Source organism: Nerophis ophidion, linkage group LG16 (assembly GCF_033978795.1).
Source record: "Nerophis ophidion isolate RoL-2023_Sa linkage group LG16, RoL_Noph_v1.0, whole genome shotgun sequence".
In the NCBI taxonomy this organism is placed as follows: domain Eukaryota; kingdom Metazoa; phylum Chordata; class Actinopteri; order Syngnathiformes; family Syngnathidae; genus Nerophis; species Nerophis ophidion.
Window position 1 is genome coordinate 53,159,093 of NC_084626.1, and position 18,731 is coordinate 53,177,823.

Consider the following 18,731-nt stretch of genomic DNA (forward strand, 5'->3'; position numbering starts at 1 on the left):
AACATCAAAGTTTTGACAAAAGAGCATAAAACAAACAAAATAATAGTTCTAACTTAAAATGGACAGATATATCGGAAGTTGATCTTGACATTTAAGTGTTAAAAGTTTAAAAAAAAAAAACTAATAAAAATGTATCACTTTATGAGTGGGGAACCTTTCGGATCTGAAATATATTTAGTAGGATTTTATTTAACTTTTCACTGTGATCACTCAAAAATATTAAATAATTAAAATCAATGGAGTCCTGCATTATTGATCTTTGAGGGCTTTAATTGATCAATAAAGGAACTCTCCTGAAGGAATCAATAAAGGACTATCTATCTATCTAAATACTGCATATTTCAGTTTTACTATAAAAAACAAAGTTGTCTTTGACAGAAAAGGCATAAAACCTTATTTGTTTTACTTTATATCAACCTCAAGTTGATATAGAGATTTACTGTAAGCATTAAATAAAAAATAATAATTTGACTTATTTTTAACATTTTAGTGACTGAGACCCTCTATGCTACCCTAAGGATAAAAAAAAAAAAATCCATATATTTTGTTATGGTTTGAAAATGAAAATTGTCAAAATGACCTCGCATGTTTACATTTTTCCGTGTGCGGCCCTCTGTGGAAAAAGTTTGGACACCCCTGGTGTAAACAAAGCGATGTCCCCATTAACTAAAGCATTGCCAACGCACACACACACACACACACACACACACACACACACACACACACACACACACACACACACACACACACACACACACAACGTCAGTGTTTTCTATGGACTCATTTACTTGTGACTTAAAATAATCTCACAAATGCGGTTTTTAAATTTTCCGTGTACGCCCTCGCTCATTTGCATAATGGAAGTGTGCTGGCTGTCTCGTAAATTAACTTTACAACACGCCTCATAAAACCTGCTTTGCCAGAGAAGTTGCATCAGAAGGGGACTCTCGCTACTATATTGGATCCACTTTGGACTGGACTCTCACCGTTATGTTAGATCCACTATGGATTGGACTTTCACAACATCATGTTAGACCCGCTAAACATCCATTGCTTTCGGTCCCTTATGCGGTCCTCCCCAAGGTTTCTCATAGTCATCATTGTCACTGTCCAATTGGGGTGAGTTTTTCCTTGCCCTTATGTGGGCTCAACCGAGGATGTCGTTGTGGTTTGTGCAGCCCTTTGAGACACTTGTGATTTAGGGCTATATAAATAAACATTGATTGATTGATTGATTGAAGGGTTAGGTGGCACAATTTTGATGCATAACGTTATATTTTGCAAAAAGAGGTGTACATTCAAAATGAAAGACAAGCGTCTTTGCGTCTGTTAATTATTCAGTAATCAAATATACAAGCAGTCATGAGCGGGGATCTACCTCCACAAGCCTAGAGGGAGTGCATGCAGCCGTGTGCAGAATGTTATCTTTCTTTCAATAACGCAGAAAGAGTAGCTTTCGGCAACACAGGAACTTCTTTTAAACTCTGCAGGATGCTCGTATCTCCACTCTAATTTTTGTCTGTACATCCGGTTTCACTCTGCCGCTAAGACTTCTGGGTCCACCTCCAAAAGCAACCCACCCTTTTCCACAAGTGTTAAAGGGGAACATTATCAGCAGACCTATGCAGGCGTCAATATATACCTTGATGTTGCAGAAAAAAGACCATCTATTTTTTTTAACCGATTTCCGAACTCTAAATGGGTGAATTTTGGCAAATTAAACGCCTTTCTGTTTATCGCTCTTTTAGCGATGACGTCAGAACCTGACGTCACCGAGGTAACACACCCACCATTTTCATTTTCACATTACAAACACCGGGTCTCAGTTCTGTTATTTTCCGTTTTTTCGACTATTTTTTGGAACCTTGGAGACATCATGCCTGGTGGGTGTGTTGTCGGAGGGTGTAACAACACTAACAGGGAGGGATTCAAGTTGCACCACTGGCAAGAAATCTGCCGCCAGACCCCCATTGAATGTACCAGAGTGTCTCCACATTTGAGCGGCGATGCTAAAACAGACATGGCACAGAGATGTATGGATAACCTGCAGATGCATTTGCAACCATTAAGTCAACCAAATCACAAAGGTGAGTTTTGTTGATGTTGTTGACTTATGTGCTAATCAGACATATTTGGTCACGGCATGACTGCCAGCTAATCGATGCTAACATGCTACGCTAATCGATGCTAACATGCTATTTACGCTAGCTGTATGTACATTTGAAACTAGATACCCACATTTAATGCGAAACAAACACTTACCAATCGACGGATTTAAGTTGCTCCAGTGTCACAAGATGCGAAAGTCCTGATCGTTTGGTCCGCACATTTTACCGGCGATGCTAATAAGGCAGCCATGCTATGGGCCACTTCATTAGGTACACCCACGCTATGGCCGAATAGCGTCAATAGCTATTCGCTCAATAGCTTCAATTTCTTCTTCAATTTCGTTTTCGCTATCTGCCTCCATACTCCGACCATCTGTTTCAATACATGCGTAATCTGTTGAATCGCTTAAGCCGCTGAAATCCGAGTCTGAATCCGAGCTAATGTCGCTATATCTTGCCGTGGTAACCGCCATGTTGTTTGTATTGGCAGCACTGTGTGACGTCACAGGGAAATGGACAGTCGCATCGCAAATAGCGAAAATCAAGAACTTTAAAGCTTTTTTTTAGGGATATTCCGGGACCGGTAAAATTTTGAAAAAAAATTCAAAAAATACAAGAAGACACTGGGAACTGATTTTTATTGTTTTTAACCCTTTTGAAATTGTGATAATGAGACACTCTTTCATCGTTTGGCAACACTTGTAATATATCAACCAGTTATTTTCAAAGTGTGGTCCAGAAGCCATTTGTAGAATTCCGTTTTATTGACTCGTAGCACATCGAGGATGTAAGAGCAACATGAAAAAGGGAATAATACAGCAAAAACTAATCATGAAATAGGGATAAGCTGAATTATTGATACAAATCAGAATTATTTATTTACTTAATTTAAGAATATTTTTCAACATATCGAGCAAAAAGGTGTAATTTTTTTTCTACCAAGAAAAGTGCACTTTTTATTCATGAAAATATACTTATTTTAAGGTATTTTTGGGTTCATTGACAATAGCTATTTTATTTGTTTTGAAAGTCTTGACAAGCCAAATTTTATTATTCTATTGGCAGATAATTTTGCTTATTTCAAATAAAATACCCCTCATTTTTGTATTTTTTTTTTCTTGTGTTTGAACACTGACTTTTTGCAGTGCAAAATGTACAATCCGTAATAGGAACACTATTAAGTTCCAGCATTTATAAACTACATTTCCATCCATTGCTCATATATTTTTCCAAACAAAGACTACAAACAGCAACACATGTCAGACTAAAATGCTTTACGTTCACTGGACTGAAAATGATTCCAATCCGGCTGCAAGAAACATTATAGAACACTATTTACAGAACAAAAATGTAGTTCAGGATCAGACTAGATCAATTGAGTGTACCATAGAACAGTGGTTCTCAAATGGGGGTACTTGAAGGTATGCCAAGGGGTACTTGAGATTTTTTTTAAATATTCTAAAAAAAAAAATAGCAACTATTCAAAACTCCTTTATAAATCTATTTATTGAATAATACTTCAACAAAATATGAATGTAAGTTCATAAACTGTGAAAAAAACTACAACAATGCAATATTCAGTGTTGACAGCTAGATTTTTTGTGGACATGTTCCATAAATTTTGATGTTAAAGATTTCTTTTTTGTTGAAGAAAAGTTTAAAATTAAGTTCATGAATCCAGATGGATCTCTATTACAATCCCCAAAGAGGGCACTTTAAAGGGGAACATTATCACGATTTCAAAAGGGTTAAAAACAATAAAAATCAGTTCCCAGTGGCTTGTTGTATTTTTTGAAGTTTTTTCAAAATTTTACCAGTCTCGGAATATCCCTAAATAAAGCTTTAAAGTGCCTTATTTTCGCTATTTGCGATGCGACTATCCATTTCCCTGTGACGTCACACAGTGCTGCCAATGTAAACAAACAATGGGAATACCACAGCAAGATATAGCGACATTAGCTCGGATTCAAACTCGGATTTCAGCGGTTTAAGCGATTCAACAGATTACGCATGTATTGAAACAGATGGTTGGAGTATGAAAGTATTGAAGAAGAAACTGAAGCTATTGCGCGAATAGCTATTGACGCTATTCATAGCCATAGCATGGCCGAATAGCTGCGTTAGCATCGCCGGTAAAATGTGCGGACCAAACGATCAGGACTTTCGCATCTCTTGACACTGGAGCAACTTAAATCCGTTGATTGGTAAGTGTTTGTTTCGCATTAAATGTGGGTGGAAGGAAACGTAATATAGTTGCAAATGCATCTACAGGTTATCCATACATCTCTGTACCATGTCTGCTTTAGCACCGCCGGTAAATAGCATGTTAGCATCGATTAGCGTAGCATGTTAGCATCGATTAGCCGGCAGTCAACATCAACAAAACTCACCTTTGTGATTTCGTTGACTATCGTTGCAAATGCATCTGCAGGTTATCCATACATCTCTGTGCCATGTCTGTCTTAGCATCGCCGCTCAAATGTGGAGACACTCTGGTACATTCAATGGTGGTCTGGCGGCAGACACTCTGGTACATTCAATGGGGGTCTGGCCGCAGACACTCTGGTACATTCAATGGGGGTCTGGCGGCAGACACTTTGGTACATTCAATGGGGGTCTGGCGGCAGACACTTTGGCATCTTGGGGCCAGTGGTGCAACTTGAATCCCTCCCTGTTAGTGTTGTTACACCCTCCGACAACACACCCACCAGGCATGATGTCTCCAAGGTTCCAAAAAATAGTTGAAAAAACGGAAAATAACAGAGCTGAAACCCAATGTTTACAATATGTTGAAAATGGCGGCTGTATTACCTCGGTGACGTCACATTCTGACGTCATCGCCTCCAGCGCGATAAACAGAAAGGCGTTTAATTCGCCAAAATTCACCCATTTAGAGTTCGGAAATCGGTTAAAAAAATAGATGGTCTTTTTTCTGCACCATCAAGGTATATATTGACGCTTACATAGGTCTGCTGATAATGTTGATGATTACTTCTATGTGTAGAAATCTTTATTTATAATTGAATCACTTGTTAATTCCTCAACAAGTTTTTAGTTATTTTTATATCTTTTTTTTCCAAATAATTCAAGAAAGACCACTACAAATAAGCAATATTTTGCACTGTTATACAATTTAATAAACCAGAAACTGATGACATAGTGCTGTATTTTACTTCTTTATCTCTTTTTTTCAACCAAAAATGCTTTGCTCAGGGGGTACATCACTGAAAAAACTCACTGGCCTAGTGGTTAGAGTGTCCGCCCTGAGATCGGTAGGTTGTGAGTTCAAATCCCGGCCGAGTCATACCAAAGACTATAAAAATGGGACCCATTACCTCTCAGCATTAAGGGTTGGAATTGGGGGTTAAATCACCATAAATGATTCCCGGGCGCGGCACCGCTGCTGCCCACTGCTCCCCTCACCTCCCAGGGGGTGATCAAGGGTAATGGGGTAAATGCAGAGAATAACTTCGCCACATCTAGTATGTGTGTGACAATCATTGGTACTTTAACTTTAAAAGTTTGAGAACCACTGCCGTAGAAAACACAAAAGTAAAAACACTATGTAAAAAAAAGTCTGCACAAGCAAAGAATGAAGCACTTAGACAGACCTTCCTTAGAACTGGCCATTACTTTGCAAGGATCCTGGATCTTGGTCTCCTTGAGCATTCCTGGGCTTTGAATGCGCAGCAAGTCCTTACCTAAAGAACACTCCTGTCAAATCACACAGAAATCATTAGCAGGTTGACATACTACCAAGTTCAGGTGTGACGGTTCCTCATGTTTGGTGGTTACGCCTCATCGCCCTAAACTAATTCAACACATAGTTGAAGCGGTTGAAGAAATCTGACTTGCTGCAGAACTACTTCTGAAAGTTATACACCATATCCTGTAGCTTTGATATTATTTACTTGCATCAATCTTTTCATTACCGCGACATTGAATTCTTGAGTATTTTCTTCGGACCGCAATACAATAAAAACAAGTTGAAACAGTCTCAAGGCGAACATTTAGTTTGCTATTCGCCGTCACTTACCAAAGGTGAGCAGGAGAGCGGTGGCGTGAGTTGACGAGCGACCAGCTGTTGATTCCCTGTCCAGTCGTGAGAAGGAGACATCTTGAGAGTAGACCTGGTTGTGCAGAGTCCTGCTCCTCCAGTGATGTCCTCCGGCTCGACTTTGACACCAACACATGTCATGCTGGCATCTACGCTGGAGAGGAGGTGTAGCGCTGGAGGGCTGGGCTCAACCATTCCTTTCAACAAACGGCAAGTCATTATTTGCCGCTGGGTGTGGAGATGATTCATCTTCAAATTTTAATGGGTACTTGATGTCATAATAGTGGCTTTACAACAAATGTGTTTGAATCTCATGGGACCGTGTTCATCAACAAGCAACTTCGAGCATGTGAACACTACAGTGGTGTCCCATCTTACGAGTTCTGCAGAGTACGAGCTGGATCTTGGCTATTAAGTGAGGGGTGTAACGGGACACAACAATTTCGGTTCGGTACACACCTTGGTTTAGAGGTCACGGTTCGGTTCATTTTCGGTGCAGAAAGAAAATAACAAAATATACATTTTTTTGTTATTTAACACATGGGCTTCACGGTGGAAGAGGGGTTAGTGCGTCTGCCTCACAATACGAAGGTCCTGAGTAGTCCTGGGTTCAAATCCAGGCTCGGGATCTTTCTGTGAAGTGAATTATATTTATATAGCGCTTTTTCTCTAGTGACTGAAAGCGCTATACATAGTGAAACCCAATATCTAAGTTACATTTAAACCAGTGTGGGTGGCACTGGGAGCAGGTGGGTAAAGTGTCTTGCCCAAGGACACAACGGCAGTAGCTAGGATGCCGGAAGTGGGAATCGAACCTACAAGCCCCAAGTTGCTGGCACGGCCACTCTACCAACCGAGCTATGTCGCCTGTGTGGAGTTTGCATGTTCTCCTCGTGAATGCGTGGGTTCCCTCCAGGTACTCCGGCTTCCTCCCACTTCCAAAGACATGCACCTGGGGATAGGCCCCTCCCACCTCCAAAGACATGCACCTGGGGATAGGCCCCTCCCACCTCCAAAGACATGCACCTGGGGATAGGTTGATTGGCAACACTAAAGTGGCCCTAATTAAGAATGTGAGTGTGAATTTTGTCTGTCTATTTGTGTTGGCCCTGTGATGAGGTGGCGACTTGTCCAGGGTGTACCCCGCCTTCCGCCCGATTGTAGCTGAGATAGGCACCAGCGCCCCCCGCCACTCCAAAAGGGAATAAGCGGTAGAAAATGGATGGATGGATGGATATTCAACACATTTGCTAAATCTTCCACCAATAATATTTTTCTTAGTGGAATATTTGATGTGAAGTGATCGGAAACTTGGATCGGTCAAAAATTCATAATATTGATTTTGATTCAATATTATTTTTTGAGCAATGACAGTTTAAAAGAAAACAAAACAGCTTTGTTTTATTAGTCAACATTGCAACTTTTTCTAAATTACATTTAGCCTTTAAAGCAGGGGTAGGGAACCTATGGCTCTAGAGCCAGATGTGGTTCTTTTGATGACTGCATCTGGCTCTCAGATAAATCTGAGCTGACATTGCTTAACACGACAAGTAATGAATAATTCCGCTGGTAATCACAGTGTTAAAAATAACATTCAAAATATAAAACATTCTCATGCATTTTAATGTTCAAGAAGTTGCGTTAATGGTAAGAAGTTATTTATTTACTATTGGTTAGCGTGGGGCTTGCCCTCCTGGGGGTTCTTCAGACCACCAAGCACCGACATGAGAGCCTGTTTCAGGGTTTAAATATTGTTGTTTTTTTTCAATTAGTCTCTCAGTTGCTTTCCAGCAATTGTCTTTTTCTCTTTCGTCCTCATTCGCCCTCTGGCTCCAGCCCCAACCCTGTCTCTCCTCCTGGCTGCTGCTTATAACAGAGCGACAGGTGATTAGATAAAAACGCCCAGGTGGGCCGTCTACGCACCTGTCGCTGATTTCGAGGCCGGTCCTGGCAACATCCTGCTTTGTTGCAGGCCCGCAGGCCACGCCCCCTCCACAGTTAGCTTCAGAATAACAATGTTATTACAAAGAATAAGAGACCTATTATACTCTAGCAATGTTGGTTCTACTTAAAAATTCACATGTTTAGTTGTGTTCAGTGTTAAAAAAAATAATATATGGCTCTTAGGGAAATACATTTTAAAATATTTGGCTTTTTGGCTCTCTCAGCCAGAAAAGGTTCCCGACCCCTGCTTTAAACTTTTTATTTAACTTTTGTTTATGTTTTTGTTTATTTTAATAGTATTTTTAGAATGTGCCGTGGGCCTTTAAAACATTAGCTGTGGGCCACAAATGGCCTACGTGGCACACTTTTGACAGCCCTGCCATAGATAATAAAAAATAAAATCTGATAAATCTATGGATAAAAAGCAGAGGCTGGCGAGGCATGCACGTTTATCATAACTCTCTCGCTCTCTCTGTCTCTCACCAAAGTTTCTGCGCACACAATTTTATTTTATTTTTTAACCCCTTCTTAACCCTGAACATACATTGAAAATACACGCAACCTTAACTTAAAATGCTGGACATTTGAGGCATATAAGAAACTCCACCCGGACAGCCCCGCAAAAGAAGGAGGTGTGGTCAGTCTATCATAGCCCAGTCGTTGCTAGCATGCCGTGTGTTGTTTTTTGATTGATTGAAACTTTTATGAGTAGATTACACAGTACAGTACATATTCCCTACAATTGACCACTAAATGGTAACACCCCAATAAGTTTTTCAACTTGTTTAAGTCGGGGTCCACAAAAATCAATTCATGGTGCCTCGGTGTGCATTGTTTGCACACAAGCGGTGCGCTACTTAATATCCGTGTGGAACTTGTCGGTATACCTCCGAACCAAAAGGGTTCAATAAAATGGACGTACCGTTACACCCCTACTAATATTTTTGAACACTGACTTTTTGCTGTGCAGAAGGTAAGTACAAGTTGCTTTTGCATATTATTCTGAAAACAAAACGCCAGGTAATGTCTTACCTTATACACACCATAATAATACTTGTGAGTTGAAGCACAGTAGAGTCCATCAAGCGGTGCGGCTTCATTGCTTACCAAAGTCAAACTAAAACATTTTGAGAGATTTTTGAGCGCCGTGTGGAAACTTCTATATTTTCAATGGAACATAAAAAAATGTTGGTATTGTTTACTTGAGTCATATTGCAGTCTACACATATCTCTTATGTGTGACTGCCATCTGCTGGTCACACTTATTTCACCAAGTACCTAATAAAACAGCTTCGAGGTCGGTAAGCACAACCAAAATTATTGAGTACATTAGGCAGACTATCGGGTTTTGAGAAAATTAAAGGATTTTAAGTGCGCCTAATAGTACGAAAAATGCGGGAATTTATATTGTTATTTTTCTGAAATATATATTGTCTTTTGGACAGTATTGAATAGAGGTAAAAAACACAATATCTGAATTTTTTATTTTTTTATTTTGTGTTGGACATGCTTCACTTATTAGGGCAATTCACATGGTTATATTTAAATGATAAATAAATAAATGTGTTGTACTTGTATAGCGCTTTTCTACCTTCAAGGTACTCAAAGCGCTTTGACACTACTTCCACATTCACACACACATTCACACACTGATGGAGGGAGCTGCCATGCAAGGCGCTAACCAGCACCCATCAGGAGCAAGGGTGAAGTGTCTTGCTCAGGACACAACGGACGTGACCAAGTTGGTACTAGGTGGGATTTGAACCAAGGACCCTCGGGTTGCGCACGGCCACTCTCCCCACTGCGCCACGCCGTCCCTTGCTAAATTTGCTAAATTCAATACCGTATTTCCTTGAATTGCCGCCGGGGCGCTAATTAATTTAAAACCTCTTCTCACTCCGGCGCTTACCAAAAGCATGCGGTAAATTTAGGCCTGTGCTTAAAAATTTGAGTGTGATGTAAGGATACCATCATGAAAAGCACATTTAATTAAACTAAACGTTATTATGGTCTTACCTTTACTTATAAATGAAGTCCATGCGCAGCTTCTTCTGATCAAAAGCATAGATAACTTGTTTATAGAAGTCTTCCTTATCTTTCTTCAGTTTTAAAAGTCTCTCTGTCTAGATAGAGATCTTCCTTTATTACCTCCTGCTTCGATTGAAAGTCCAGTTTAGAAAACTGTTTTATTTTAGATATGTAATCCTCCATGTTAAAAGTGCAAGCGAGAGGAAAAAATAAAAGATCGCCGCTTGTTGTCACTTCTTCTGCAGCCGAGTAGTCACAAGAAGGATCACTAGCGCCCTCTGCCACCAGGAGGCGGGGGTCATTTAATGACTCATATTTGACACACGCAGCTACGGTATATTAATAAAACTTAGCTGTTTACTGTTCTTTTTAGCATATTCAATAGCTTGGACCTTAAATCCTACTGAATAACTCTTAATCTTCTTCCCTTTATGCGATTTCAAATGATTGAAATCAGCCTCCTCCATTTTGAAAATGATGACAGGGGAAATGTCACGAGTGACGTGACAAGTTTGACCCGGTGGAAATTCTAGGCATATGCTAATTATTTGGCGAAACGAGTTTGACCCGGCGGAAATTCGAGACCAGCGCTAATAAAAATAATATTTTGCGAAACGAGTTATTCCTGAGCCGGCGGTAATGCTAAGTATGCGCTAATTATTTTGCGAAACGGGTTTGACCCGGCAGTAATTCAAGGCAGACGCACACTATATACCCGGCGGTAATTCAAGGAAATACGGTATGTCTAAAAAGGAGTAGAGTGAAGCTGATTTGAATAAAAACCTACCCCTCCTCAATGTCTTTTATTGATTACTGATACTAATTCGTTCCCACCAAGTATTTTACATGTTGACACTTACTATGATAAATGATAAATGGGTTGTACTTGTATAGCGCTTTTCTACCTTCAAGGTACTCAAAGCGCTTTGACACTACTTCCACATTTACCCATTCACACACACATTCACACACTGATGGAGGGAGCTGCCATGCAAGGCGCTAACCAGCACCCATCAGGAGCAAGGGTGAAGTGTCTTGCTCAGGACACAACGGACGTGACGAGGTTGGTACTAGGTGGGATTTGAACCAGGGCCCCTCGGGTTGCGCACGGCCACTCTTCCACTGCGCCACGCCGTCCCTAAATTTAAATTAAATTTGATTACATTTTGCCATCTAAAGTTCACACACGTTCTGCGTTTGGGTGTCACTGCGTACTAATAATTGGGAGAAAAACAAGAGAACGTGTAGCAATGGCAATTTGAAATGTAGTCAATGAAAAAGTCAGTGTGTGTGTGTGTGTGTGTGTGTGTGTGTGTGTGTGTGTTTACATTCCCCAGCTCTGCAACCAGGAGAAAGAAAAGCACAGCAGCAGAACAAAACAAACAGAACACATAAGGGCTAAAAAGTGCACATATATAAAGAGGCAGGAAAAAAAGCCATTGTTGGAGCCGGGGAACAAAGGAAGCCGGGACAATGGGCAAGAGACTGACAAAAGCCGCCGGCCGCAGGAAACAAGGCGGATAACAATGCCAACGGAATGTGCCGACCAATTCAGGGACACGGCAAAACAAAAATTGCGAAGCGCCACCATTCTGCGGAGAGAATAATAACGATTGCAGCCCCTTTAACTTCTCCCAGACTGCGAACAAAGCCACCTGTCTGCCATGGTCCAAGGTTCCACACCCAGTGTTCAAATGGAGAGTACTACTTAGCAGTCTGAATGACCGCTAACTTCAGCCTAAACTCTTTCGGTCTGCAACAGTTTTTTATTTTCAATCTATGAATGTACAACTGTTTGTTTGCTGTGTTGAACATTGACCGAAGAACAATAAACACTATTATAATATACATCAAAAACTATTCCAAAATTTTAAAAAAAGTATCTTATTTTCTGTCTCATTAAAAACGTCTAATTAAGTTAAATCATAGAGGCCCAACACTGGATGGACTGTTAAGTAGAGATGAGGTGGAACAAAAATTCAACACTCATCTGGAGCTACCAATGTACTACCTTCACCATTCTGATTGATTGATTGATTGATACTTTTATTAGTAGATTGCACAGTTCAGTACATATTCCGTACAATTGACCACTAAATGGTAACACCCCAATACATTTTTCAACGTTAATCAATTCATTGTACAAATATATACTATCAACATAATACAGTCATCACACAAGTTAATCATCATAGTATATACATTGAATTATTTACATTATTTACAATCTGGGGGGTAGGATGAGGAGCTTTGGTTGATATCACTCAGTTATTGTTTACATGTCTTTATTGTTCATCGTCTAAATGCTCTTCATTTAACACTTCTATTATTTCAAGGATAACTTAGGAAGAAAAAAAGAGAATGATTGTACCACCATAAGAGTGTTTAGTCTCGTTGGTGTGGATGTCACCATACGGAAATTTCATAACACGGTTATTGTTTCCAAGATGATCTTGATTATCATTATTATCGCAATATACTATAAATGTGTTCATAACGTATTTATAAACACACTAATTGTGACATTGAATTTGAATATTACATAATGTTGGATATAGAGAACATACAAACCCTCTATTGAGTCAAAAATATGGAAATTAAATGACTGAAATTAAACCTGTTAATCAAGAATTCTTCAACAACAACAAAAATATTTATAAAACCTTAAAGGAAAATCAAATTTGGTTGCACAAAAAACACTTAAGACCTTTAGCATATCCATATGTGGATTTAAATTATGGAATGGGTTAAGCAATGACATCAAACCAAGCACCGACATGATTGAGTTAAAGAGACTGTTTAAAAGACAAGTGTTCACAAAGTACAAAGAAAACAATGATGAACATCTTGAACCTTTAACATAAAAAATAAAAATGGGATAATGATTATTCATATTTAATATTTGCTTACATACTTATGGTATATGTGTGTATTCACTATTTAAATATTGACTGTTGGGGTAGTATTAAATATGCTATGCTTCTTCCTCCTCCTTTTCAGACATGAAAGAACAGGAAATATGTGAAGCATTACATTGAAACGTGTGCATGTTGGAAATAAACTGAACTTAACTCCTTTAACCAAGTTTCATTTGAATAATAACTAGAAATTGATACATTATACTTTCTTGGCGGAGAAAACGTTAAATATTGTTCCAGATTCTAAAGTGCCATATTTTCATTTAAATGTTTAAATTGTATTTTATTTCCATTTTAATTTGTAAAAGCTTTGCAATGTTTTTTTTACTTGATAAAGGCTAATTGATTGTTGGCTTTGCTTTGCTCTCACGTTCGGTTTATGTGACATCACTCCAGTTCACTTCTTGTTGTTGACAGCTTCATCTTTAATGAAGTTGTAAAAAACAACTAATAAAACATCCTTCCTCTCATATTCCTCGGAGTATAGATCCAAAACGCTTTTCTAAGAGAGCACAGCTTGTAGGTTGAATGTGCACAGCAGAGTATCTTAGTTGCTCAGACAGCAATGTGTTTGTGTCAGTTTAGCTCGTGGTATGTTGTTTCATAGTGTGGAAAAATGTCAAGGTATTCATGCTAGAATTTAAGCTAGCTAGCGCCAGTCGGTCCATGATGAGTTAATTTAAAGTGCGGCTATCAGACACGTTTTTTTGATCATTTTAATTTGGATGGGGGTGGGATAAGGGGGGAGGAGTATATTTACAGCAAAAATTCACATATAAATGAAGTCCATGTGCAGCTCCTTCTGATCAAAAAGCATCGATAACTTGTTTATACGAAGTCTTCTTTATCTTTCTTCAGTTTTAAAATTCTATCTGTCTTGATGGAGATCTTCCTTTATTACCTCCTGCTTCCATTGAAAGTCCAGTTTAGAAAACTGTTTTATTTTAGATATGTAATCCTCCATGTTAAAAGTGCAAGCGAGAGAAAAAAATAAAGGATGGCTGCTCACTCTTGCTGCTTGTTGTCACTTCTTCTGCAGCCGAGTAGTCGCAAGAAGGATCACTAGCGCCCTCTACCACCAGAGGCGGGAGTCTTTTAATGACTCATATTTGACACACGCAGCTACGGTATATTAATAAAACATAGCTGCTTACTGTTCTTTTTAGCATATTCAATAGCTTGGACCTTAAATCCTACTGAATAGCTCTTAATCTTCTTCCCTTTATGCGATTTCAAATGATTGAAATCAGCCTCCTCCATTTTGAAAATGATGACAGGCTAAGTGTCACTCGTGACGTGACGAGTTTGACCCCTGCGGATATTCTAGGCATATGCTAATTATTTGGCGAAACGAGTTTGACCCGACGGAAATTCGAGACATACGCTAATAAAAATAATATTGTGCGACTCGAGTTTGACCCGTGTTAATCATGAGCCAGCGGTAATGCTAAGCATGCCCTAATTATTTTGAGAAACGAGTTTGACCCGGCAGTAATTCTAGACAGGCGCATACTATATACCTGGCGGCAACTCAAGGAAATACGGTAATATTGTACACAGTATGTCTGTAACTGTTAGCGTAGTTTAATCTGTTAAACAATTGTGAAAGGCATGTTGTAAGGTTTATAGTATCAAAAATAGGCTTTTCTTTAAGGTGAATCCATTATTGAAGGCTTTTCGCTATTCCAAATAGGCAGCATGAGAATTGGTAAACTTTTCTTGGGTTACACAAAGGCGTACCCACGCCACCTGAGAGAATGTCTTTGTGTCACCCAATACAGAGGTATGCACCGAGGTTCAGTGACCTACTGACAGCGAGGAATGTGTCATAGTATGTGTGTTTTCAACAATGCCTTCAGCGTCTCAGCTACAACAATGCAAGGCAACCATTGTTACTTCAGCATCGTTCTTATCTCGTTAATAACACACTTGTCCTATCTGCAGCCAGCTGGAACCTGATCTTAGCATGTCGGCACATGGCATTATTTCAACAGCATTGCCCTCTTCAATCGGACCTTCCACCCGTTGAGTTGACTACCTAAAGTTCAGTTCACACAGACTTCTGAAATAGATATCATGTTTAACTACTTAAGGAGCATTCACAAATTGCCGGTTTAGATAGCAGTTTGGCAATTTGCCGTGCCCCCCCCAAAAAAACGTATCAACACTGAACAAAACACCTATTCCACCATGAACGCTGAGAGCCGCAGTGACCCAACAAAAAATTAAACAGGTAAAATGTTTCATGGCGGTACAAAAGTGGGCCTGTCCAAAACACCTTTCGCCGTGTAAAAAACGGCAACCTCCGTATTTGCACCGCATGATCCGCGATGACACAAAAGGAGCCAATCACATTTTCCTGACAACCCTTCACCTTTGGCGGAGATCTGTAGTATTACTCTGCCAATCTGTGTGGGTGCTGTGTTCAAAAATTGTTGAAAAAGGCTTTCCACAAGGTTGGGCGAGATATCGATATACTCGATATATCGCGGGTTTGTCTCCGTGCGAAAATGACTGTATCGTGATATTCGAGAACACGTTCTCACGCAGTTGCTTTTAGCTGCGGGCATTACACTGCAGGCTCTTCTCACTCTTTCTTGTCTCTCCTTCCCACAGAGACATAAAACAAGCGCACCTTCTTACATATGTCACATACGTAAACACGCTCGCGGAGCAGAGAGGTAGCGGCATGGTAACCTTAGCGTTGCTACAAAAAGTAGCATTACTGCTAATATGTAGCATTATTAGAAAAGTGACCTGCTAGAGCAGGGGTAGGGAACCTATGGCTCTAGAGCCAGATGTGGCTCTTTTGATGACTGCATCTGGCTCTCAGATAAATCTTAGCTGACATTGCTTAACACGAAAATTATTAATAATTTCGCTGGTAATCACAGTGCTAAAAATAACGTGCAAAATATAAAACATTCTCATGCATTTAAATCCATCCATCCATTTTCTACCGCACCTATTTTAAGAAGTCGCATTAATGGTAAGAAGTATTTTATGTCACGATGGGGGGTTCGCAGCTTGCTGCAGGGTCGTTCCCCCAGGAAGGCAGACGGACTACTCGGGACATGGCATTTAGGTAAAAACATGATTTAATTTAAACTAAAAAAAGATACAAACAAAAAACGCTCACAATGGAGGCACAACTTGGGCTAAGGAACAAAGCTAACGCATAAACAGACTATGAACATAAATCAAACAAAACATACTTGGCATGGCATGAAGCACGAAACTATGGCAAGGCATGAAACAAGTCAGCACAGCGCGACTGACTGGCAAAGACGAGCTTAAATACTGCCTCTGATTAGTGCTCGGGAAGCAGGTGAGCAGGCATTTTGTCCACCAGACACAGGTGGACAAAATGAGTAACCAAGGAAACCAGACAAGGGAGTGGAAAAAAAAACAGGAACTTAAAGAGTCCAAAGGACAAACAGCACATGGCCAAACAAAAACATGATCAACAGACATGACATTTGATTTATTATTGGTTAGCTTCAGAATAACAATGTTATTAAAAAGAATAAAATTCTTAATATACTCTAAAAATGTTGGTCTTACTTAAAAATGCACACATTTGGTTGTATTCAGTGTTAAAAAATATGATATGGCTCTCACGGAAATACATTTTGAAATATTTGGCCTTCATGGCTCTCTCAGCCAAAAAGGTTCCCGACCCCTGTGCTAGAGAATGAAAAGTGCTTGAAACTCTGCATGTCAACATCTCCGTTCGGTCCCCCACCAATAAAATGCTGAGGCAACCATTTCCACATCAAAAAACCAAATGAAAAAAATAGTCAACAGAAGGAGATAACGTCCGCAGGAACGAAGAACATATACTGTTTGATTACCTATTATGCAGCACATTTTTATTTGAGTTTTTTTAAATATCTTGTTTTAAAATGTCTCTGACAACCTTGCGCTTTCTGTTTTGAAATGACATGAATGTTTGTGCCGCTGCTTAATAACTAATTAATAAATACACTTTTGGTCAATTGACTTAGTTGTGATTTGTCTCTCTGCAAGAAAGTTTAAAAGTAGCATATATGAATGCAGTATGAAGAAGAATGTTTGAATGTAGACACATAGAATCATCATACTGCTGTGTTTATATGCATCAAGTGTTCATTCAGGCTAAGGCAAAACATGGAGATATATATCGTGTATTGTGATATGGCCTAAAAATATCGAGATATAAAAAAAAGCCCAGTCCTACTTTCCACTGTTATTAAGACATGCCAGCAACGTGTGAACGCCCCTTTAGAGCACAACTGAACGGTTATTTTCACCAAAATCACGGAATTGTTGAATGTGCCCAAAATGTACTTCCATCCATCCATGCATTTTCTACCGCTTATTCCCTTTCTGGGTCACGGGGGGCGCTGGCGCCTATCTCAGCTACAATCGGGCGGAAGGTGGTGTACACCCTGGACAAGTCGCCACCTCATAGCAGGGCCAACACAGATAGACAGACAACATTCACACTCACATTCACACACTAGGGACCATTTAGTGTTGCCAATCAACCTATCCCCAGGTGCATGTCTTTGGAGGTGGGAGGGGCCTATCCCCAGGTGCATGTCTTTGGAGGTGGGAGGGGCCTATCCCCAGGTGCATGTCTTTGGAGGTGGGAGGAAGCCGGAGTACCCGGAGGGAACCCACGCAGTCACGGGGAGAACATGCAAACTCCACACAGAAAGATCCCGAGCCTGGATTTGAACCCAGGACTGCAGGACCTTCGTATTGTGAGGCAGACGCACTAACCCCTCTGCCACCGTGAAGCCCCAAAATGTACTAATACACACTAAAATAATTTGAACCAAGTTTTATTGCCTAAAATAAATAAATACTAAAAAGACACAATATATGGTCTGTATTTATATAGCACTTTAATATACCTGGAATGATACCCAAAGCACTTAACATTTTACATTACATTCACCCATTCACTCACACATTTACACACTAATGGCAGAAGCTTGCCCTGACTCGGATGGCAGAATCGAACCTGGAACCCTCAAGTTGCAGGGAAGGCAACTTATCTGGCAGAGGAAAGATTAAATATTGTTCATAAAATTTCTATTTGGGTGTTATTTTTAATGTGTAAAGGTTTTAGAGTGTTTTTAATGATAAAAGGCAAAACGAATGGATTACGTGACGTCACGCAGGTTCACCACCGCTTTTAGACGCCTTGCCATATTCCCCCAAACATGGTAATATAACTGAGCTAAGAGAGCTCAGTCTGTATACAATGTGCACAATTAAATAGCTTAGGCAGCAATGTGTTTATACAAGTCTAGATTGGGGTATGACGTTTGTAGTGGTGAAAGATGTTTATGTCGCCTGTATTCATGCTGTACTCTTGTGTTCACACTCGCTTTCTTCCCCAGTCAATGAGCAGTGTCGCTGGTTTGTGAGTTTGTCAAAGAGCACTTATCAAGCACATTGACGATCATTTACATTCAAACTAACAGTCTGGCCTTTTACCGCAGTGTGAAATTAATATTCTTATTGTATGCTGTGTATGACACCTCCACTTTGTCTCTCACAATATGCATGTGATGCACGCAGGAAACACAAATACACACTAAAACGCATTCATTTAAACTCTTTTCTTGTGACAATACACAAGTCGACTTGTTTAATCAAAGCCGCTGAACAATTGGGGTAAGA

General features: G+C 39.8%; 1 protein-coding gene across 3 annotated transcripts in view; it reads right to left on the reverse strand.

Annotated features, from left to right (window-relative positions):
• Nucleotides 1–18,731, reverse strand: part of LOC133535576 (transcription factor SOX-13-like) — a 110,212-nt gene that overhangs the window by 47,614 nt on the left and 43,867 nt on the right. For all 3 annotated transcript variants that reach the window (XM_061875523.1, XM_061875521.1, XM_061875522.1), the window contains 2 exons: nucleotides 6,145–6,362; nucleotides 5,720–5,822 (listed from right to left, as the gene is read on the reverse strand). In XM_061875523.1, coding sequence (XP_061731507.1) covers nucleotides 5,720–5,822; nucleotides 6,145–6,360 — 319 coding nt within the window. In that variant the 5' untranslated portion in view covers nucleotides 6,361–6,362. The remainder of the gene's footprint in view (nucleotides 1–5,719; nucleotides 5,823–6,144; nucleotides 6,363–18,731) is intronic.